Source organism: Schistocerca serialis, chromosome 4 (assembly GCF_023864345.2).
Source record: "Schistocerca serialis cubense isolate TAMUIC-IGC-003099 chromosome 4, iqSchSeri2.2, whole genome shotgun sequence".
Taxonomy (NCBI): Eukaryota; Metazoa; Arthropoda; class Insecta; order Orthoptera; family Acrididae; genus Schistocerca; species Schistocerca serialis.
In genome coordinates this window covers 438,401,014-438,426,398 of record NC_064641.1, presented here as the reverse complement: position 1 = coordinate 438,426,398, position 25,385 = coordinate 438,401,014, and the positions used below count along the sequence as shown (strand labels likewise).

The 25,385-nt window shown below is 39.6% G+C and overlaps 2 protein-coding genes across 2 annotated transcripts in view; one reads left to right on the top strand and one right to left on the bottom strand.

The window, feature by feature from the left end:
• Nucleotides 1-2,753, top strand: part of LOC126475052 (pseudouridylate synthase TRUB1-like) — a 133,544-nt gene extending 130,791 nt beyond the window's left edge. Inside the window, exon 8 of the transcript XR_007586646.1 lies at nt 2,472-2,753. The gene's annotated coding sequence lies outside the window, so the exon portion shown is untranslated. The remainder of the gene's footprint in view (nt 1-2,471) is intronic.
• Nucleotides 1-25,385, bottom strand: part of LOC126475051 (glutaredoxin-3) — a 56,934-nt gene that overhangs the window by 1,993 nt on the left and 29,556 nt on the right. Inside the window, exons 2-6 of the mRNA XM_050102601.1 lie at nt 24,382-24,484; nt 22,256-22,417; nt 20,962-21,228; nt 14,706-14,809; nt 188-298 (exon numbers count right to left, since the gene is read on the bottom strand). Of these exons, the coding sequence (XP_049958558.1) occupies nt 188-298; nt 14,706-14,809; nt 20,962-21,228; nt 22,256-22,417; nt 24,382-24,484 (747 nt within the window). The remainder of the gene's footprint in view (nt 1-187; nt 299-14,705; nt 14,810-20,961; nt 21,229-22,255; nt 22,418-24,381; nt 24,485-25,385) is intronic.

The window sequence follows — 25,385 nt, the reverse complement described above, 5'->3', positions numbered from 1 at the left end:
CCATAACCACAAGGAAATACATCACAAACAGTTGTCAATGTGCGCGCGCGCGCGCGCGCGCGCCCACACACACACACACACACACACACACACACACACACACACACACACACACACACAAGCAATTATCTTACACAAATTAATTTTGAAATTTGACACACAGACACAGTATGAGGACAGAGCTTACCCTATCTCTGAGAGGATATCAACCAGTTGTTTGCTAAAACCACACTGTGGCACGAATCGATCACCTTTCATAAACACCATGCAGGGGCTTCGTGTGATCAACTGTTTTAACCTGTAAATAAAGGCATCATTTAGAAGACTACTATATTTTATTATGATCAGCTGGAAAAACCTGGTTCACATGGTTTTTATTTTCATTTGTTTTCTGCAAACACTCCAGATCACTCAAAAACACAGAAAAAATGAAGTCAAAAAACTGTAAAAAACATTAGAATTCCACGCTAAAAAGACTCTCGAATGCTCAAAAACACACTCCAACACTTTTAAATCCATTAAGATGTTCAACAATAACCTAATTTGAAATAAACTACTCTGTCAATCACTTCTTTACAGAACTCTGGGAAAATTTCAAAACATTTAAAAAAATCAGGAGCTTTCAAGAACATACTGAAATCTAGAACATTCGAGAATATTTTAGAACGTTCAAAAACATTCAAAGGTATTCACAAAGGCTCAACAACCAAGATAAATCTCTAACTTTTTCCCTTAAAATATATATGCTGATATGAAAGGAACAAAAGATTCCTGGTGACTGGTGACCACCACAATATGATAGCAACCACTTCCAACAATCTTATCTCCAAAAACACATCATCTATCACTGCACAACCACACCAGTACACAACAGAGGAATCCAGGGTAGCACCTGATGCAAAAACCAGTGATTGGTGGTAGGTGGTGAAGTCAGAAATTATAAAACTATACTAATTCATAACATTCTTAATACAGCTAGACACAATTTAGTGAATGAAAATATTTCTTTGTTTTCACTATATTCCATACTTAATTAACTCACCACAATACTTGTTGTGAACTACATTTGTCATCTTGTTATTTGATGAGTGGATACATAAATTCTTTGAGTTTCCCATTCCTAGACCAAGCTATATAATTGTAATTGGCCATGATGTATGATTATTTTACATTAATAACACCTCATTTATAGTGACACTAAATGCTAATCTTACTGGATACTGCAGTCCTGACTTGAAATGGCAGCCAGGTAGATGCAAGTTGAATCCTCTGAATAAATGCTGTTTTTCCTTTATCTTCTCCTGATATTGTTTTTGCTTCAATTACTCTGTTTGATAACTGTTCATGACCATTTCTTGTTTTGATTTTTTAAATTAATAGCATCAACTACTTGACTTCTAACTGATGAAATGGGTCTTTCAAATAACCAACCGACTAACTTTAAGCAATGCTCAGCAAAACTTTATCCATTAATTCATTGGAGCTACTGACAATGTTACATCAATTATTTATAAGTTCAATTTGGCCAAGTTACAAAATCAACTGGACGAGTGCCTTCACTAATTTGTATGAGTTTATTGCCAAAATGTTTCACTGCTTCATCATTGGAAAGTTGAACTCTCATATTTGCTCTTAATTGTACTTTCCTCACTAGAGACCAAAGAAATGATTTCTTCCAACATGAAATCAATGCATCTGCTAGAGCACGTTATTGAATAAGTGGAAGGGTTTGCCAAAAATTCCAGAATGTGTAAGTAATGCACCTACCATTAATTCCAGGTTACCTCCAAGATCTAGAACATTCTTGAATCTGCTGAAAGATTCTGTAACATTTTTGAATATTCTAGATAGATCATTGGAACATTCTGACTAATCCCCAGGCACTTCAACACTCGATTCCAAAGCTATTTCACTATCTTCTCATATGGAGTCCATTGGTGTAACGCCTTTAAGTTGACATCCATATCTTCAAACCACACCTTCTTCATAGTCAGGAGATGGAAGGTTACCATATCACATAACCCTAATGAGTCTGCAGGAGTGTGTGGCGGAGTTATAGCGGCGTGGCACAGACAAACCGCACTTACATTCATTACGTCGTTACGAACAAATGCCCTCTTAAGACAAACATATCTTCATAACTAATCCCTGCAGTTCCAAAACAAAATTACCTTCATGCATGGGGCACGGAGGGTTACCACTCGCTTGCAAAGTTCTGGCAGCACACGCAGCCACAGCAGGCTTACTTTTGTTAATATATTGATTAAGACTCTATACCAGAAAAGCATAAATTTAACAAACTGTAGATGAAAGGTTTTTGCATAGTTTTGTACATAAAATTTGAGTGTTTATATTCACATTAATAACATGTTTGCCAAATGTAGCTGACAAAGCTTTTTAACTCTTAGACATGCAAAGTGCAAGCCTTTGCCCACTTCTACTGTATGTGTTCTAAATTCATCTCTTTCAAGGTCAATGAATGATACACCCCATAACAGTTACTACATGAAGCCAAGCGCCGGCACGCCAGTCGAGGATGACAAAGCAGAGAGGCTGCGAGAAGAAATCAACCAACTGCACACTGACTGGACCTCAGGATGACAATGCGACAGCAGTGGCCCCTATGTGAAGAGGACATAAGTGCCGCGACTGACTGGTGACAGCCCAGTTCGACAGCAGCTTCAAGATTAGCGACTTGGATAGCAGCATCACGATAGGCACTTTGATAGCAGTTCAGGAAAGACTTTTGTCAGTTAGACATAAGCAGTCACGCAAAGATTGCTTATTTCATATGTTCGCCCTTTGCTTGCAACTCATCTGTGTAATTGTCAAAGTTAAGTATTTTATCTTTTCTTATTGTAATAAAACTCATTAATATGACTTGTTTGATTGATTTTCTTGTGAACCGTGTATGAAGGCTTCCTAGACACAAAAACATTGGCGACGAGGTGAACAAATCCCATAGTGAAACACAGAGCCTGGATGATATAGTTTTGTTTATTGTGGGCTTTTGTGTTTTGCTGGCGCCTTAATTCTTCCTTGACTTTGCTTTGCAGGGTTGTGTTTACACATTTTAACGTGTCTCAGTGTTTTTTCTATTTAGTGTTTTCAGGTGGGCATTGTAGAATTTTTTTTGCTTGTGTGCTTATTTCTATTGCTTGCATTGTCTATTTATTGCATTTGTCTATTCCAAAATGAGCAACCCACCTATCTCGCCCCCTGCTCAGACGCCTCAGTTGAAAGCAACAGATGAAACGCAGCTAACACAGGTGTTTCAGGTTCAGACGCAGCAGACTGCAACCCTTCTAAACATGGTACAGCAGTTACTCGCAAGCCAATGACCGAACACAGTGCATGGCAACAACTGTAGCTCCAAGTGCCACACCGCCCTTTCACCAGTTTAACAAAAAATAAGAGGAATGACTCATGTAGTTGCAAATGTATGAAGCCCACACTATTGCTCACAAAGTATCAGGTACCGTGAAACTACATTACTTTTTTTGCCAACGTAGGAAGGGCAGTCTTTTGCCTCATTCAGAAATTGTTCCCCAATGTCACTCCAAGTGACTTTCCTATGATCAGGTTGTAGATTCTCTAACTAATTATCATGGCCAACAAGTGAATGTGGTGGTTGCTAGGTACCAATTCTATGATTGCAAGAAAAGGTCAGAACAAACTTACTGTGAGTGGGTAACATATTTTCAGGGTATGATGAGGAAATGCAAATTCAAATGTGCTTGTGGTGCTTTATATTCAGATGTTTTGTTGGCGTTATGCGATCGTGTACAATGTTACTGATATCAAACTTAGAGAACAGATTTTGAAACAGTCAGATTCATCATTTCATCACATAGTGCAAATTCTGTATCAGTATGATTCAGGTGCCACAGTGGCTGACACACTTGAGCAGCCAACAATTTGTTGGGTTGAGTGGTCCCTTGCTGACAACCGAACCAGTAAGCACCAATACACGCATGTGCCAAGCCGCATAAACAGTTCTCTAAACAGGTGAACAGAATTAAGTCATGCCCTTGGTGCTATTCATGGCACAAACACCAATATTGCCTGTTCCGACAAGCACAGTGTTACGATAGTGGCAAGAAAGGTCACATACAATCTGTATGTTTGCAATGAGACGAACATAAGAACTCTGCCCACTCCCAAAAATCTAGTCACGAGGCCCATGTAATCAATGCAGTTTATTCAAAACCTGCTGCAGACATTAGCAAAACTAGCAAGCAAACAGTTTCTTCAGTGCTATGCCAGTCCAACATACTTTTTGTTCATTTGTGTATTAGTGGAAAATGTGAGAAATTTCAGTTGGACATGGGTGCCTCTGTTACATTGCTGAATCGTAGCACATATGAACTACTAGACTCCCCCCGCCTGTCTAAAACTAGCACACACCTGGCGGCTTATAATGGACAAGACATTCCCATTCTCGGAAAATGTACCTTGCCTCCCATGTAGCACTTGCATACGTGAACTGTAACTTTCACTGTGCTACAATCACGTGATTGTGAGAACATATTTGGCCTTGATTTGTTTGGCTTTAAAATTCAATTCAGGACAATGTGTTGTAAGTGACTGCATTCAAGCCAAAGACAATGTAGCTGAAAGAACCCCCTGAACTCTTCTCTGAAGGTTTAGGCAAACTAACAATTTTGTTGCATATATTACTATGAAAGACAATGCTCAGCTGAAATTTTGCCACGCCAGAACTGTACTGCATTACGGGATAAAGTGGCTGCTGAACTTAAAGAATTGCAAGATAGTGGAGCTATTGCACCCATACAAGCTAGTCAATGGGCAAGTCCACTGGTTTGCTCCCCAAACCTACAGGCCGCACTCACTTCTGAATTGACTAAGTCTACAGTCAACCCACAAACTGTGATTGATACTTATCCCTTGCCATGCCCAGAGGATCTCATGGACAGATTATGGGCTAGTCGCTACTTTTCAAAAATTGATTTGTATGGCGCATATCTTCAAAACCACTAGACAAAGAATCTCCAAAAGTGACTGTTGTGAACGCCCATTTGCACTTGTTTAAACATTTGCATCTGCCTTTTGGCAGTACTTCCGCACCCGCCATTTTCCAATGGTATTTGGAAGAGCCGACTGCTTAAGTACCAACTGTTCAATCTATTTGGACGATATTGTCATAGCAGGTTGTACACCTGAAGAACACACTGCAAATTTGCATGCTTTGTTTCGTGTGTATCCGACGCAGGACTAAAGTATTGACTGGACAAGTGTGATTTTTTTTAAAAACTGAGTTGCAGTATCTTGGTCATGTGATAAACAGTCAAGGTGTACATCCTCTTCAGTCACATTTGTTAGCCATATGCGACCTGCCAGTTCCTCACAATGTCATGGAATTGCAGTGAGTCTTAGGGAAAATGAACTATTACATTCGCTTCATATTGAGTGCTGCACAAATCGCAACTCCACTGTGTCACTTGCATTGCAAGAATGTTCCCTTTGTTTGGACACATGAGTGCCAAGAAGCTTTTCAAAAACTTAAAGATGAATTGTTCAGTGATCGATGCTTGGTTCACTTCGATCCTGACAAACCAGTTGTATTGCAAGTTGACGCTTCCTTTCATGGAATCGGTGCAGTGCTTATTCACATAAAGACAGGCCTACTGCTTTCGCATCAAACGCGTTTTCCAAAGCACAGTGTAACTATTTGCAAATAGAGAAAGAGGCATTGGCTATCGTGTATTATGTCACCAAATTCCACCACTATTCGTATGGCAGAAAATTCTACTTAGTAACAGATCGCAAGCCACTGCAGTCCTTGTTTCATCCAATAAAATGCCAGTACACCAGTTGGGAACAACGAAGCAGAGAAGGCTGTGAGAAGAGATCAGCCAATCACACGCTGACTGGACCTCCCTACGTGACAGCAGCGGCCCCTATGAGAAGAGGACATAAGTGACACGACCAACTGGCGATGGCCCAGTTCAATAGCAGCTTCAAGGTAAGCGACTTGGATAGCAGCGTCATGACAGTTCAGGAAAGACTTGTCAGTTAAGAGATCAGCAGTCACTGCAAAGACTGATTATTTCGTATGTCACCCTTTGCTTGTGACACATCTGTGTAATTGTCAAAGTTAAGTACTGTATCTTTTCTCACTGTAGTAAAACTCATTAATACGACTTGGCTGATTGTTTGTCTAGCGAACCGAGTATGCAGGATTCCTAGATGCAAAAATTACAATTGCCAGTGCCACTATATTCTCCACAGCAATTCTGTAGTACTCTTAGTACTCATATCAAGTTGGAAGAGTGCAACAAAAAGGGAACTTCTGCTTTTATTTGTAAATGAAACGAGTCCATCATTATGACCAATATGAATAGTGTCATCTCGATTACTTATTAGCTTTTTTTTTAAAATCCATTATTTCAAGAAACATTTTTCTTTATTTCCAAGGTGACACCCTCCTGTGATATAAGCTTTAATATTTACTGACACACTTTATTTTGGAAATTGTAAATTTGGTACCACTCAAAAAGGCATATAAACCAATAAACTAATGAACTGAAATAGATAGCATCATTTGTAATGATGCACTTTTACATCTATACTCAAAACCCACCATTTGTGTGTAAGGGGGTACCTACTATTCCCGGCCCTTTCCTGCTTCATATGTGAACTGTGTGCAGGAAGAAGAGCAAGTCTTGGCAAGTTTGAATTTCCCTGATCCATAACTAGTAAATATTGAGGACTATTGTATTATATCAGCGATATGAAATAATATTAGACATTTAAAGAATGCAAGAGATCAAACTGTAAAGTCAAAAATTCAGCAGTTTGAATAGATTTTTCATCAGTTTTGAGCAGATCATTTACAGTCCAGAATTCAGACATCTTTTAGTACACAAGACATCTTGTAAACAAGGTGTGTCGCAGTCTGCCATATTCACAGAGCACCTATGGTGATGTATGTTATTTCACTCCCCCATCCTCTCTCCACCCCAACCTTTCGAAAAATAATACAGTGGACACCTATGTTTGTTTTCAGTGGACTGGTAATTGCAGTGTGGCGAATGAGACTGAATAGCTTGGACAGATGTTCCAAGACAAGACATGTGAATGGTTGCTGGGGAACTACAGACTGTTGTTTACCAATGTGTAGAGAATTCCAGCAAGAGAATAAGTACCCATTTAAGCCATTTGTTTGCAGAAAGACATTAGAAAAACTTTGAGCAGTTCTTTAGAAATGATTGCTGCATGCAAATGCAACTACCTACTATTTTAATTTTGGAAAGTTTAAAAGTTTACGAAGTTTGTTCAGGCACACTCTGGTATGCCGTTAGCAGAGGTTGAGAGCTTAATGGGTGGAGCAGGTAGTATCATGTAATCTAGGACAGTCTCAAATGGCCTAGCAAGTGGCCACAAGCATGCCTCTACGCGAAAAGCGAGTCAAGGGTGACTTGGGTGGAATTTCCATCAGATTTACACTTACCAACATCAATCACCCCCCCCCCCCCCCCCCCCCCATGAACCATGGACCTTGCCGTAGGTGGGGAGGCTTGCGTGCCTCAGCGATACAGATAGCCGTACTAGCCGTACCGTAGGTGCAACCACAATGGAGGGGTATCTGTTGAGAGGCCAGACAAACGTGTGGTTCCTCAAGAGGGGCAGCAGCCTTTTCAGTAGTTGCAAGGGCAACAGTCTGGATGATTGACTGATCTGGCCTTGTAACAATAACCAAAACGGCATTGCCGTGCCGGTACTGCGAACGGCTGAAAGCAAGGGGAAACTACAGCCGTAATTTTTCCCGAGGGCATGCAGCTTTACTGTATGATTACATGATGATGGCGTCCTCTTGGGTAAAATATTCCGGAGGTAAAATAGTTCCCCATTCGGATCTCCGGGCGGGGACTACTCAAGAGGATGTCGTTATCAGGAGAAAGAAAACTGGCGTTCTACGGATCGGAGCGTGGAATGTCAGATCCCTTAATCGGGCAGGTAGGTTAGAAAATTTAAAAAGGGAAATGGATAGGTTGAAGTTAGATATAGTGGGAATTAGTGAAGTTCGGTGGCAGGAGGAACAAGACTTCTGGTCAGGTGACTACAGGGTTATAAACACAAAATCAAATAGGGGTAATGCAGGAGTAGGTTTAATAATGAATAGGAAAATAGGAATGCAGGTAAGCTACTACAAACAGCATAGTGAACACATTATTGTAGCCAAGATAGATACGAAGCCCACACCTACTACAGTAGTACAAGTTTATATGCCAACTAGCTCTGCAGATGATGAAAAAATTGAAGAAATGTATGATGAAATAAAAGAAATTATTCAGATTGTGAAGGGAGACGAAAATTTAATAGTCATGGGTGACTGGAATTCGAGTGTAGGAAAAGGGAGAGAAGGAAACATAGTAGGTGAATATGGATTGGGGGACAGAAATGAAAGAGGAAGCCGCCTGGTAGAATTTTGCACAGAGCACAACATAATCATAACTAACACTTGGTTTAAGAATCATGAAAGAAGGTTGTATACATGGAAGAACCCTGGAGATACTAAAAGGTATCAGATAGATTATATAATGGTAAGACAGAGATTTAGGAACCAGGTTTTAAATTGTAAGACATTTCCAGGGGCAGATGTGGACTCTGACCACAATCTATTGGTTATGACCTGTAGATTAAAACTGAAGAAACTGCAAAAAGGTGGGAATTTAAGGAGATGGGACCTGGATAAACTAAAAGAACCAGAGGTTGTACAGAGATTCAGGGAGAGCATAAGGGAGCAATTGACAGGAATGGGGGAAATAAATACAGTAGAAGAAGAATGGGTAGCTTTGAGGGATGAAGTAGTGAAGGCAGCAGAGGATCAAGTAGGTAAAAAGATGAGGGCTAGTAGAAATCCTTGGGTAACAGAAGAAATATTGAATTTAATTGATGAAAGGAGAAAATATAAAAATGCAGTAACTGAAACAGGCAAAAAGGAATACAAACGTCTCAAAAATGAGATCGACAGGAAGTGCAAAATGGCTAAGCAGGGATGGCTAGAGGACAAATGTAAGGATGTAGAGGCCTATCTCACTAGGGGTAAGATAGATACCGCCTACAGGAAAATTAAAGAGACCTTTGGAGATAAGAGAACGACTTGTATGAATATCAAGAGCTCAGATGGAAACCCAGTACTAAGCAAAGAAGGGAAAGCAGAAAGGTGGAAGGAGTATATAGAGGGTCTATACAAGGGCGATGTACTTGAGGACAATATTATGGAAATGGAAGAGGATGTAGATGAAGATGAAATGGGAGATATGATACTGCGTGAAGAGTTTGACAGAGCACTGAAAGACCTGAGTCGAAACAAAGCCCCCGGAGTAGACAATATTCCATTGGAACTACTGACGGCCGTGGGAGAGCCAGTCCTGACAAAACTCTACCATCTGGTGAGGAAGATGTATGAGACAGGCGAAATACCCTCAGACTTCAAGAAGAATATAATAATTCCAATCCCAAAGAAAGCAGGTGTTGACAGATGTGAAAATTACCGAACTATCAGCTTAATAAGTCACAGCTGCAAAATACTAACACGAATTCTTTACAGACGAATGGAAAAACTAGTAGAAGCCAACCTCGGGGAAGATCAGTCTGGATTCCGTAGAAACACTGGAACACGTGAGGCAATACTGACCTTACGACTTATCTTAGAAGAAAGATTAAGGAAAGGCAAACCTACGTTTCTATCATTTGTAGACTTAGAGAAAGCTTTTGACAATGTTGACTGGAATACTCTCTTTCAAATTCTAAAGGTGGCAGGAGTAAAATACAGGGAGCGAAAGGCTATTTACAATTTGTACAGAAACCAGATGGCAGTTATAAGAGTCGAGGGACATGAAAGGGAAGCAGTGGTTGGGAAGGGAGTAAGACAGGGTTGTAGCCTCTCCCCGATGTTGTTCAATCTGTATATTGAGCAAGCAGTAAAGGAAACAAAAGAAAAATTCGGAGTAGGTATTAAAATTCATGGAGAAGAAATAAAAACTTTGAGGTTCGCCGATGACATTGTAATTCTGTCAGAGACAGCAAAGGACTTGGAAGAGCAGTTGAATGGAATGGACAGTGTCTTGAAAGGAGGATATAAGATGAACATCAACAAAAGCAAAACAAGAATAATGGAATGCAGTCTAATTAAGTCGGGAGATGCTGAGGGAATTAGATTAGGAAATGAGGCACTTAAAGTAGTAAAGGAGTTTTGCTATTTGGGGAGCAAAATAACTGATGATGGTCGAAGTAGAGAGGATATAAAATGTAGGCTGGCAATGGCAAGGAAAGCGTTTCTGAAGAAGAGAAATTTGTTAACATCCAGTATTGATTTAAGTGTCAGGAAGTCATTTCTGAAAGTATTTGTATGGAGTGTAGCCATGTATGGAAGTGAAACATGGACGATAAATAGATTGGACAAGAAGAGAATAGAAGCTTTCGAAATGTGGTGCTACAGAAGAATGCTGAAGATTAGATGGGTAGATCACATAACTAATGAGGAAGTATTGAATAGGATTGGGGAGAAGAGAAGTTTGTGGCGCAACTTGACCAGAAGAAGGGATTGGTTGGTAGGACATGTTCTGAGGCATCAAGGGATCACCAATTTAGTATTGGAGGGCAGCGTGGAGGGTAAAAATCGTAGAGGGAGACCAAGAGATGAATACACTAAGCAGATTCAGAAGGATGTAGGTTGCAGTAGGTACTGGGAGATGAAAAAGCTTGCACAGGATAGAGTAGCATGGAGAGCTGCATCAAACCAGTCTCAGGACTGAAGACCACAACAACAACAACTAACATCAATCAAACACCACAGCATGCACATCTAATGCACTGTACTTTCCAAACTTCACTTACAGTTCTGAATATTAAAAATGTGCAGCATATTCCTGTATTTGTGTCGGTACAAAAATAATTCATGTTAGTCTAATATTTAATGAGGCGTTATTCATTTTTAATGTTTACTGAAGTGTTTTGTATCATTTGATTGGCACTTGAGCACAATCTATTATTTATGAATGTAAGCCAATTGACTCAAAGATGTGAAAAATATTGTAATAAAATGAACATCATTAGGACGGAATTATGTGGTAAGAAGGAGAGAACAGTGGCAGCTAATGAAGAAAAAACACCAGAAAGAAATAGTGAGGGCAAATGGAAGCTGGGCTTGTATGTGAAGACGAGGGGAGACTTGGAGTTTAGACTCTAAGGAATGAGGAACTTTGAGTTTATCTTCAAAACAAAGTAGGAAAGTTTGTGACCGATACCTGGCGGTAAGTGGCCACGTAGTCATGTTGTTGGGACTTATTATTTCGCTGGCCTTGTGACTTAGGATATTTTCACAAGGGGTCTTCGGGTTTACCATCAAAAGGTTGAGGAGCTCTATCTCAAGGATGCAAATATAAGTCGAGTTTTAGAACTTTGAATATTTCAGGAGTCCATCATGACTTACAATTTTTCAGTGAGTGTGAACTTCGAAAGGACTGTAGAGTTTCAAGGAAAGTGGATTAACAAACTAACAGATTGAACCCATCACTGTGATGAGTCTGCTTTGTGAATTTTGCTGCCTGCTAAAGTTTACTATAATTAAGTGCCAATAGTATAGTACTGTTGTGGCTTTGATGAATAAACAATTTTAATTTAAAGTTATTATTGAGTTGCCTAGTTTATAAAGAATCCAGCTAGGGTCTCATTTAAATCACAGTTATTAAGTCTGCAAATAAAGTATAAACTTGTAATCTTCTCAAACACCAACTGTTTTGCAGCCGAGTGTTGTCAGTCACTACAGTCCTATTACAATTACTTGTCAGTTGATGTCTGTAACTTGCCATTATAGCGCTGGCACATCGGCTACTGGCTATCACTCAGTTATAGGTGACACCCAAATGTATCTGGTTACTTCAGAAGTGCTGTAGCACACTTTCTCTTGTATCTTCTGTGACAGGTGGAAGTTGGCTGCTGCTCCAGAATGTTTACGCTCATTTTCAACCTTAGCTACGCATCATTACTGTGCGCCATAGCAATAAATAGCCATTGTGTTTGGTGTAATGTGTTGTGCATTCAGATTGTTATATTATTTACAAAAATGAGTAACGAGGCTGTACTTAGTCCTAGTGAGTCAGCATCAACTGTCATGTCACTTCTGCTATACATCAATCCATTACATGGCTGTTTCTTTGATAAGCTATAAGCTGGCTACTCTGAGACAGGGAGGTGTGGTGGTCTGAGCAGCCAATGTGCAATGATCCGATCTCAATCTTCTACTTCCAGCATCCTCCACTCAAGGGCAAAGAGAACGTGTGTATCTAATGTGTAATTTGGAGCAATGTTGGAAGCAGTCACTGAGAGCTACGATGGGTACAGGAGATAATCTGTCGACAGCTGATTGTCACCAATAACTGAACTGTGCTAGACAATGCATTTGGCAGCCCTAAATTTAAACTCATGTTCTAGACTAAACACGATCTTACAATGTGCAATGAATTCAAGAAAATGACAGTTGACAATCTGTTGCAAAACTACTGATCATGCTTACTTTGTCCATGATGATTAAAGCTAACCTCTATGAGCAAACTCAGGATAGAGAAATTTCAGTCTGAGTGCTGAAAGCAAACTGTAATTTCTTGCTCTCACTGGTCACCAGAAACTATACTCGCCCTGGCTACATGAGCTGCCACATTACCAATTGTAGGCAGTCCTGGTTATAGGTTACAGACAACACACATGAATGATAGAAAAAAAGAATACATTAAAGAGTCAATATAATGATGTGGCAAAGTATTAGAAATTAAAACATTTTATATAAATCAGTTTATTGAATAAAAATAATAATCAAAGTCATTCTGATAAGGTTAGAAATAAATTTCAAAGCATGTGATGAGATTTGAACCCAGGACCTTCTAGAAGACAAAAATGTATCTTAACCATTGAGCTACACTACTATCCTGCATTACACTTTACACTGATACAGTTATGATTTTCCATTGCTAGTCACAATGCTGATGTGCCACCTTCAAAAAGTTTGGCATCTTATATGAAGCTTATCTAATCTAAGCTGATCCCTGTGATGATAATATTTGTGTATATGACAGCAAATCACATCTTGTGCAAAAGGATTGAGTAGTGTTTGGTTAGTGCTGTGTATGAAAAGTGCGTATTTCATTAGCATCATTGCGTGTGTTAACATGTCTGGTGAAATGCAAAATAAAAGGGGCAGGCCCAGGAATCAGGATACAAAATTCCAAACATATCAAGAAAGAAAGCTGGGCGGGGCATTGCAAGTAAACTAACAAATTATTCTGGTACTTTGACAACAGTGAACAGCAGAGCGCTCAGGTTGGAGGAAACCTGCTACAAAGTGTGAAGTGTCAAGCAACAAGTGACTGAGCAGACTATAGATTATATCCCACAAACCAAAATCAGGTAAATCCAATCATACATTTAAGTTCCTGTGCTGAGGTACTAGTAACAAATAGAGTGGTAGCTATGTGTTACTTTGCAGTTCCACATTATCACATCATCTGCTAAGTTTCTCATTAACAAATAACTTAGAGACTATTTGATCTCTTGTGACACAAAGTATTTTGACAAACACTGTTGAGATTGAACAGCTGCCATGCTTTATTGCTGTTGTGCTTCACTATTTTTCCATTTTAGAATCCAAAACAGTGAATGTAGTGTGTTCCATGCGATCTGCCCCAGATTGAGGGAAAGAAAGGAAGTGAAAGATACTTTGTATAATTGTACTGATACTTGAGTCAGTGACAGGTGTCAAAGAGATGAAAAACTGCATGGAATAAACAAAATCACCTAGTGAGACACTAAAAATGATAATTTTTGTTACAGGTGTTGCTCGAATTGCTATCTGTTTGTGTGCTCACAGATTTCAGACTTTTGCTGTTAATATGCATAATCCTTGAGGTATATGTCCTGGTATTCCCTAAATTTATTATACATAACAGAAGAAAAAGGAATAACGAGAATGTTTGAAATGCCACTTGTTAGTGGTTCCAAGAGACATGCATAAATGCCGAAATGCAAATCAATCAGAAGCCCTGCAATAGATCTTAGTAATAACTGTTGTATAAAAATGTAACAGTGTGTTGTTTACTATTATTAACAAAACATATATGAGCACAAACATGCAAGTGTCAGAATTCTGCAATTTGCACTGCATATGTTGTGTGTCCAGGTAGCAGGCCAACATTGGATAGGATGCTCTCTCACTATCAAGCAGGAGACAAGTCTATTTTACATCAAAAATAAAATTTTCCTCCAGATAACTATACAATCATGAGACAGAATTGATGGCCAGGAGGCAAAAATGTCAGTAATGCCGATAGGCAGATACAAAACATGTGAGGCTATCCTTGCTTTTGGAACTAATAGTTTCTTCTTCGCAGAGGAGAGAGGGATTGGCCAAGGAAAGTTAAAAAGGAAGGGTTGGTCACTCCGACCCCAGCATGAGAGGGAGCCACCTCTTAAGGATAGGATGGTCCCTCTCATAATGGGTCTGAGTGGCTTGCCCTTCTTCTTTAACCTTCCCCTACCTACCCCTCTCTCCTCCTAGAAGAAGGAATTATTGATTCCAAAAGCTAAGACAGACCAGGTATTTTTATATGTACCTATTGGCAGCACTGATATTTTGCCTCCTGAAATAAGTATGGGCAAGCTATTTAGTATATTCTGCCACTTACCTATTCGCATCAACTTTCTTTGGTAACAAACCAGCTAGCTCTCCACTTTCTTCCATTTCTTTAATTATGTCTAGGCCACCAATAAGTTCACCATTGATGTACAGCTGGAACCATTACACAATTTGGTTATTTGCAGACTAATTTCAATGGCATAAAAATGCTTACAGGAAATAAATTACTGATATTTGATAAAGTAATTTCGATTGTATGTATTTGTTATAGAATACTATAAAAAAGCTTCACATCCATTGTGCCTATAACTTGTAAATCTCTGAAGCCAAGAAACCATGACTCCTGTTCCAGTGAATGAATCACAATTATTACCAGACGATTGCATTCAATAATATTTGGAAGATACTAGAATACCTTAATAGTAATTTCAATTGTAAAATTATGGTTTAAGACAATAATATTAATGAACAGTTTCTATACCTCACAGAAAAATGGTAAACTTGAGGATATCAAAGCAATGGACACGTATGTGGAGTATTTTGGTGCCACATTAGAACTGCATATACCAGCAATACTGCAGTCTGTTAGTGACATTAGTAAAGAGGAGAAAACTTAAAAATACAGAGTAAGATGCTGAGGGAAAAATGGTAGCTAATACAGCCAATTAGACTGAACGGTATCAAGCCATTGGTCACCACTCAAAACTTCAAAGATGAGTCACTTCCACACTGCAGAGAAGTCATACTCAAGTAATGATGTTCAGATGATCAAATGTTCTTCCTTGTGTTGTTCACAGTGTGAGAACCATTGTTAACCTTAGGTATGCTACCAAATAGGCTTAGACTAGGGCTGCAACATGACCAATATTTTCTGTGATGCACTTTGAAACGTAGATACAATCATGACCACATTCAAATTATGATCAGCACCTATGCCAGCCACAGCAAAAGCTAATAACACTAAATGCATAAGGCTTTAAAAGGTCATGTGTATGCAAGGCAACCAGTACCACTCCCAACTGGAGAGAGGAAATGAAGTGGGGATGCCACTATGAATGCTGGACTGTAGATCAATGAACACTAGTTCTCTTATAGAAAAAGTTCTGTTAAAGCATGCAAAATGACAGCAGATGTGTTTTCATTATCACACCTTGAACAACCAGAAAGATCTGCTTTGGATGGGGAGGTATCCAAGCTTGTGTGGTGTGGAGTAGTGGTAACTTAAGTGTGCGCAAAGTCATACATGGTTTTCATGTGGAACTGTGTAAATCTAACAAGAGAATATCTTTCACGCTTATGCATGTCCCTATGCATGCCAATTTAAGTAGGTGAGAATTTCACCCTATAAGACAACACTACTTGGCACAAAATGTTCATGTTATTGACATATGCCTCCAATAGAAAAGAATTAAGTGCACAGTCACAAAACTGATCTCCCAGGTTATTGCACAATATATTTAAGAAAGAATATTTTTAAAGGCATATTTGTTTCTACTTTGGCTGTATTTATTGACAAATGTGCATTTTTACATGGTTTTCATGTGGAACTGTGTAAATCTAACAAGAGAATATCTTTCACGCTTATGCATGTCCTTATGCATGCCAATTTAAGTAGGTGAGAATTTCACCCTATAAGACAACACTACTTGGCACAAAATGTTCATGTTATTGACATATGCCTCCAATAGAAAAGAATTAAGTGCACAGTCACAAAACTGATCTCCCAGGTTATTGCACAGTATATTTAAGAAAGAATATTTTTAAAGGCATATTTGTTTCTACTTTGGCTGTATTTATTGACAAATGTGCATTTTTAACGGAACTTCACAAATGGAGCCTCATCTCAGTGCATGCCCGTTGCTATCTAGATATGATATCTTCAAGTCATGAGTTGCAACTGTATAATAATGATTGATTATACGATTAAGAGTTGAGTTGTTTGCTGTGAACCACTTGTAACCCTATTCCATTAATCTCTGGGTTATTGTGAAATCAGCATACATTTTGAAGAATCCTCCAATGTCTTGGACCAACCATTTAAGTAGGAAAAGACCAGGAGCAAGCTAAGCACCAAATATTGTGGTACACCATATTTAATGTTTCCATTCTCTGAACTTTATTCTTGTGATACCAATTATTAATGTGGCCCTCTGTTTTCTAAAGTAAAGATATGACTGCATCCATGAAGGAGACTACCTTTAATGGCATATCCTTTTAATTTTCCAAGGTGAGTTTTAGGATCTACAATTGAAATCCTTAACAAGACAGAACATGTCAACAGGGTAACTCTTGTTTAGTTCTGCCAGAACTGAGTTTGTGGGATCATGCATTGTATTCTACATAGAGAAGCTTTACAGAAGGCTAGCTGCATTGACAGTAAAAGAATATCAGAAAGGATGTTCAACATACTGATATAAGGCTTCTCCTAAAGACTTTCTGAAATCATGGGAAAGATGGAGATTAGTCTACAATTAGATGTATCATTCTTCCTTCCATTTTCATAAATGGGTGGTACTGTTACAAATTTTGGTCTTTCAGGAAATACATCTTATCTCATTGACTCCTGACAAAGACAACACACATGGAGTGCTACCATGTCAGCAGAAGATTTTAGTACTTTTTGGAAGTCCCAACAACAGATGAAATTTTGAAGAGGTCACAAGAATAATTAAAGGAGAGACAGAATTTACCTGTAATACAACATAAGAACTGAATGTTACATCTTTACTCTGAATGAAACCTCTGGTGATAGAGGGATACTACATTACATTAAGTACCACTTGTCCTGGCAAGTGTACTTGCAGTAATGAAAGCTTTGTGCGTATATTAGTGCAATCATTACTAGTACATACTGTTATAATATTGTACATAAAAGTCAGGAACTGAAATGGCAAAATGCTTTCTTAAATAAAATATCTTAGGATCCTTGCAATCCCATTGCTATTTTGGCAGTACCAACAACTAGAATATTTCATTAAAAGTTCTTTGCTGTAAATCCTTACTATTACACTTGGAAGTCCTGGTGTAATACAGGTAATGGAAGGAGTATAAGTAAAAACTCATAATTGAGGGATTGAGCAGCTGACACACACACACACACACACACACACACACACACACTCTGCGCAACAACAAACAACTTCACACAGTGTTGATACATAGCACATTGTCAATACATCAAATGAAATGGTCCATTCGTGCATGCTCTGTTTTTCTGTTTCTTGCTTTCAATTTTTATTGGGATACTGGAACATTGCAACGCACCTACAAATGCTGCTCCATTCTGCAGTTCTGCCCTGGCCTGTGCCATTCTGCGCAGCTTTGCACCATACGTCTGTGCACGGCACATCCAGTGTGAATGCAGCTTTGCACTGCAGGCCAACAGAGTCGGACTGCAGAATTGGGACACTGTAGTAGTGTGTGTGTGTGTGTGGGGCGGGGGGGGGGGGGTTACAACTGTCCTTCCATCAACAGTCTACAATTACACCACTTGTGTTGACTAAAAGGTGTCCATTTTTTTGCTTAGTACTCAATGATCTTACACACACCAGCACACTGGAGTTACACACAACACAGGTTTCCTGTTCATTAGAGGTGTCTTACTACTAACACAATGGGATGTCCAAAGTTCCAAGAATTTGAATTTTGCTCACAAATGGTTGTGAATATATGAAAATCCTATTAGGTATCTTGTCATACTTTCTTCTTGAATAAGTGTGGCAAGTAGCTACTAGATGAGTGGTTTGGTTAGTTGTTTGCGAGTACATTTCCATTGCCATGTTTCCGTTAATTTGTGATTCTGCAAAGGACAACTTGAGATGCAGCAAGTTTATATAGTTTTGGTTTGAACTCCGTAATCACTGTGGAAGTGCACCAAATGTCGAAACAATCTTTTGCAGAAATTCATCAGGCACCATACAAACATAAAGTACAACTGGTACAAGCATTTTGAAAACTGGCAAATATTGGCTGATGATAACCGTTCCAGCCGGCTGTCAACTGGCATCACACCAGAAAATGTTCAGTAAGTAAGGGATATGATTCTAGAAAATGTTCAGTAAGTGAGGAATATGATTCTGCAAGACTGTAGACAGACCATTAAAGACTTCTAAAACACTGTGGGACTAAGTTATGGCACTTGAGGATGAATTCTGTCAGAAGAATTGAATATGAGCAGATTTGTGCCACAACTGCTACAAGATTATCAGAATCAACATTACATAGAAGTCTGCAGGATACTTAAAACAACTGATTTAAGGTGAGTCCAAACTTACTTTCAAAGGTTGTCAGAATTGATGAAACTAAGTAGCAATTATTGCAATGGAGTGTTATCCTATTCTTGGCAAGTCAAGAGTAACATTAAGTCCTAGTACGTTCATACAGCCATGCGACACTGTTAGAAAATTCCTTCCTTTGGGATGTTGTTCAACTCGTGCATCACAATGACTTGAATATTGATTATTTTGTCAAATTGTTGAGTTATGTGAATTTTTATTATTGGAAACAAAAAAATGTTACTTCGCACCATATATGAAGAATAGTTAAGAACTGGCACTACTTCTTTCACTAGAGACTGCACTACAACTGCAGCCTTGTGAACAGGCACATTGTTGTGGAGGAAGAAGAGATACCTCCCCTTCATTGTTCTGGATGAGCAGTCTCAATCCTCTTCCGCAATTAGTCAGTGATGTATAAATCTAACTGGGAATTTACAGTGGTGCCAGTGGACCTCTGGATAATGCTTTGAGCCTCAAAAAAGGCCATGAGCATTACCTTCACTTTTGATTTTACCTTCTGCGCCTTCTTCAGTCTTGGCAAACAATCTGAAACTCATTCAGCACTGTGTCATCTTGTAGTAGACTGATAACCTCAGTATCATCACCCCTGATGACTTTTGCAAAAGAGAACTGCCTCCTTCTTTCATTTCACAGCTGGAATCCATGAATCATTGTTTCAGGTATGCAGAACAAACTCTGCAGTTTTCTGTTTGAAAACATCCTAGAGAATGTCTTGCACAATTGATTAAAGTCGATACGTTCTTCAGCGATAGCTCTGCATGAGTGATGATGTTCAGTTTTCAAAAGGTCATGAATTTTCAGTGTTTCTGTTGGATTAAATCGAGGTGGGCACCCTAACCTCTCTCTATCTGTATATTCTTCCACGACTTCAACAATTATCGCTGTAACCTTTTTAATGGTCTCATATGTCTCCTTAGCCATTTTGCCAATTAAAACATGGAATTTTATCCCAGTTTATAGCTCCATTGCAATTTGTGATAAAACAACATTACAGCCACACGTGCGTTACTTAACACTGTCTGCTCACAACTGGCCAGGAAAATGCCCATGTGGTGTTTATAGTTGTTAGTTCAATCTGCCACCATAGTTATTGTGCTACATCACTTATATAAATGGAACAAAATCAGTCTAGGAATTTTTCAGACAGAAGATGTGAACAGGACTGTTAGTAAAAAGTTTGCCCCTTCTTGCCAGACAAGAACAAAAATTTCTATCACGATGTTCTGAAGTGTTTGAAGGAGGGCTCAAGGAGAAAGTTCACGGAAGTGTTGTAGGAATGACTGGGTACTCCACCAACACAATGCACAACTGCAAATGGTCTAAGTTATTCAGGAATTTCTTACTAAAAGCAGGATGACAGTTGGAAACTGCACACCAGGCCACGAATCAAAACTGGGACCTTCACTTTTTACCAGCAAGTATTTGGAAGGTAGGAGATGAGTTACTGGTGGAAGTGAAGATGGGTCACCAAACATGCTTGTCTATTTAGTCAGCAGAGCACTTGCCCACAAAGGCAAAGGTCCCAGGTTCAAGTCATGGTCCAACACACAGTTTTAATCTGCCAGGAAGTTTCAAAGCAGTGGCACACTGTACTGCAGAATGAAAATTCTTTCTGCAAACACGATACTTGTTCTCTACCCATTGTACTCACTATACTTAGCTACATGTGAATTCTAATCTTCCCCAAAATGGAAATCAAGTTGAAGGGGTAGAGATTTGATATAGCGTATGTGGCTCAAGCAGAATCACCGATGGTACTGAAGATTTTTACAAAGATGGGCCTGCAGGATGAATTCCAAAGGTGGCAAAATATTATGATTGGTATATTATTCCCATGGGAACCACTCTGAGTGTGATGGTACCAAATAAGATCTTTATACGACTTAATAAGTTTAACTAATACATCCCATAAACTTTTGGAGACCACCTGATACTTGAGGGACTACTACTTAATATACAATATTTCTTACATGGTTCTGAAAATATACATATCTACTAATGGTTTACCTGTGGGTAGGTGGGCCAATTTGAAAATGTTTTTAGACCCTGCCTTACTTCCTCATCTGCAAGTATATTAAAAGACTTGTATTTGGCATTATGTTTGTCCAAAATGCCTACTATCGTTTTACTGAAGCCACATCTTGGTTCTTCTGGTGTTCCTTTCATGAAAAGCATTACTGGTGCAGCTGTTATCAGCTTCCTCAACCTTGTATTGAGTTCTTCTTTAGAGCTTTGTTCTTCAACTTTTGGTGGCAACAATGGCTGACTCGAAACCTGGAAAAAAAAAAAAAAAAAAAAAAAAATCTGCATTTTCCTTAATTTTTAATCTGACAAAATTGTACTTTTACCAACAAAAATGTTGGTTGAGTTGTTGTTTTTTTTTATCACTGAACATGACTTTTACATAAATCCCAAACTTTCCGTTACTTCACACCCTGTACCCCAAGAGTTCGGTCCCAGATTTTCAAAAGGAAAATATTGTTTACATTGAATTACTGATAAATTGCCAAGACTTTTTGGATGTACTCTGCCATAATGACATTTCTGTAGCTAATTTAATTTGACACTGATTAGCACTACTGACATACTTTCACACAATTTAATCACAACAATCTTTTAAAACTGACACATTGCTTATCCTGCGATATTTTCACAACGTGGGTCACCGGAATACGCAATAGATAAATAAAATAAATTTTAATATGTAGTTTAAAAACAAAGATGATGTGACTTACCAAACAAAAGGGCTGGCAGGTCGATAGACACACAAACACAAACACACACACAAAATTCAAGCTGTCGCAACAAACATATTTAAAGACCAATATGTCTGCTTGTGTCTGTATATGTGTGGATGGATATGTGTGTGTGTGTGCGCGAGTGTATACCCATCCTTTTTTCCCCCTAAGGTAAGTCTTTCCGCTCCCGGGATTGGAATGACTCCTTACCCTCTCCCTTAAAACCCACATCCTTTCGTCTTTCCCTCTCCTTCCCTCTTTCCTGATGAGGCAACAGTTTGTTGCGAAAGCTTGAATTTTGTGTGTATGTTTGTGTTTGTTTGTGTGTCTATCGACCTGCCAGCGCTTTCGTTTGGTAAGTCACATCATCCTTGTTTTTAGATATATTTTTCCCACGTGGAATGTTTCCCTCTATTATATTAATACTTAGTTTGTATCATATTTTGCAATTTTTAGACAAAATAATCACAAACAAATGTTATCTATGATATTATTTGGTGCCAAAGCATAATCATCAGATTCCAGTAGCAGCTCAACAAGCATTTAAGTGTAATGGTACAAACCAATTGGTTCACTTTCTTTGTCAATTCTGCAGCTTTGGCTCCATCAACTCGATCAAGTAAAATGTCTCCATTTAGCAGCAGGCATGTTGGTACAGATGATACATCATATTTCATTGAAACTTCTGGAACATCTTCAGCAGGGCATTTAGCAAATTTTACTCCCTGGAAAGTCACAATCATTAAACAATACACTGAAAATTTTGAATAAAATAAAAATAAATCAAAAATTTTATTTCATTTACTAATTCTCTATAACAGGTATGGGAGATAACATATACTGTCACAAACATAATATCACACATTTTACAGTTAACAACTTGTTCAAAAAAAAAAAAAAAAAAAAAAATTGCAAGCCTGAAAGCCTTGAGTATTTAAAATATAAAAAGAATTCAACAGCTAACACCAAGATCTAGTGTATTTATAGGTGGATACCAGATACACATACAATGCAAATTCTGTTTTTGTAAATATGAAAACATGATGAGAAAGACATAAATGTTTTGCCAACCTGAATGAAGCATTTAACATATACACTCCTGGAAATTGAAATAAGAACACCGTGAATTCATTGTCCCAGGAAGGGGAAACTTTATTGACACATTCCTGGGGTCAGATACATCACATGATCACACTGACAGAACCACAGGCACATAGACACAGGCAACAGAGCATGCACAATGTCGGCACTAGTACAGTGTATATCCACCTTTCGCAGCAATGCAGGCTGCTATTCTCCCATGGAGACGATCGTAGAGATGCTGGATGTAGTCCTGTGGAACGGCTTGCCATGCCATTTCCACCTGGCGCCTCAGTTGGACCAGCGTTCGTGCTGGACGTGCAGACGGCGTGAGACGACGCTTCATCCAGTCCCAAACATGCTCAATGGGGGTCAGATCCGGAGATCTTGCTGGCCAGGGTAGTTGACTTACACCTTCTAGAGCACGTTGGGTGGCACGGGATACATGCAGACGTGCATTGCCCTGTTGGAACAGCAGGTTCCCTTGCCGGTCTAGGAATGGTAGAACGATGGGTTCGATGACGGTTTGGATGTACCGTGCACTATTCAGTGTCCCCTCGACGATCACCAGTGGTGTACGGCCAGTGTAGGAGATCGCTCCCCACACCATGATGCCGGGTGTTGGCCCTGTGTGCCTCGGTCGTATGCAGTCCTGATTGTGGCACTCACCTGCACGGCGCCAAACACGCATACGACCATCATTGGTACCAAGGCAGAAGCGACTCTCATCGCTGAAGACGACACGTCTCCATTCGTCCCTCCATTCACGCCTGTCGCGACACCACTGGAGGCGGGCTGCACGATGTTGGGGCGTGAGCGGAAGACGGCCTAACGGTGTGCGGGACCGTAGCCCAGCTTCATGGAGACGGTTGCGAATGGTCCTCGCCGATACCCCAGGAGCAACAGTGTCCCTAATTTGCTGGGAAGTGGCGGTGCGGTCCCCTACGGCACTGCGTAGGATCTTACGGTCTTGGCGTGCATCCGTGCGTCGCTGCGGTCCGGTCCCAGGTCGACGGGCACTTGCACCTTCCGCCGACCACTGGCGACAACATCGATGTACTGTGGAGACCTCACGCCCCACGTGTTGAGCAATTCGGCGGTACCTCCACCCGGCCTCCCGCATGCCCACTATACGCCCTCGCTCAAAGTCCGTCAACTGCACATACGGTTCACGTCCACGCTGTCGCGGCATGCTACCAGTGTTAAAGACTGCGATGGAGCTCCGTATGCCACGGCAAACTGGCTGACACTGACGGCGGCGGTGCACAAATGCTGCGCAGCTAGCGCCATTCGACGGCCAACACCGCGGTTCCTGGTGTGTCCGCTGTGCCGTGCGTGTGATCATTGCTTGTACAGCCCTCTCGCAGTGTCCGGAGCAAGTATGGTGGGTCTGACACACCGGTGTCAATGTGTTCTTTTTTCCATTTCCAGGAGTGTATTTGGCAGAGAAGCATTAATTTTACTGTGTTTTTAATCAATCATTGTAGCCATGAAAACCAATCACAGTGAGTGCAGAATATTAATACCTAGGTTTTTTTCAAAGGTTCCTCATGTGACTGACAGAGTTTAGTGCTCATCTTAAAAGTAAGGCTATCTTATAGTAACTTACATTTAACTCTGGCTGCTTTGCCAGCTCTTCAAGCACCTCATTCATTGTTTCACACTGCTTGGCCCAATCGGCATAAAAGTGAACCACAACCAGGCTATTAGATCTGAAATGAATCATTGTATTATTACACAGTCACGAGTGCCTTGCCTTATAATTTAACTTCAGTGCACACAAAACAGCAGAATTTAAAACAGTTTATACGTATATGAAATATCAATAGCTAAATGAAAAGTAGAATTTTTGTTAACACTGTCTGCCAACCTACACTGATATATGTAATTGGACAGATAAAAAATCTACACACCAAGTGACGGCAGAACACACACATTAAAGGTTATAATTAGGCAAGCTTTCAGAGCCGGTGGCTCATTCTTCAGCCAGAAGGAGCCACTGGCTCCAAAAGCTTGCCTAATTATAACATTCAGTGTGTGTTCTGACGCTGCTTGGTGAAGGAGATTTTTTTATCTATGCAGTTATACTGTCAAAGATTGATTGTTTTCATTGTTATAACATATACTGATAGCAGCACCTGCTACATAATGTATACACTAGCTGTTGCCTGCAGCTGCATTTGCCTATCAGTAATGTTGTTATGATGATTGTGTGTTTTGATTAGCATAGCTTGTGATGTGCATGCCCCCCCCCCCCCCCACCTAACTACTCCAGCGCACAATGCGACAGCATGCACATTACGGCCGCCAAGTGGTGCGTGCGTACATCTATGCATCTTGCTATACAACTAGCTATACATTACACAACATGTATATTATGTACCAAATTTAATAATTTTTAAAATAGTTTTATGTCCACTGATGGAAAAAAAGGAGACATTTCATTCCCTACCTCACACTATTAGGTGTTTTTTTAAGTACAGGGTTATTACAAATGATTGAAGCGATTTCACAGCTCTACAATAACTTTATTATTTGAGATATTTTCACAATGCTTTGCACACACGTACAAAAACTCAAAAAGTTTTTTTAGGCATTCACAAATGTTCGATA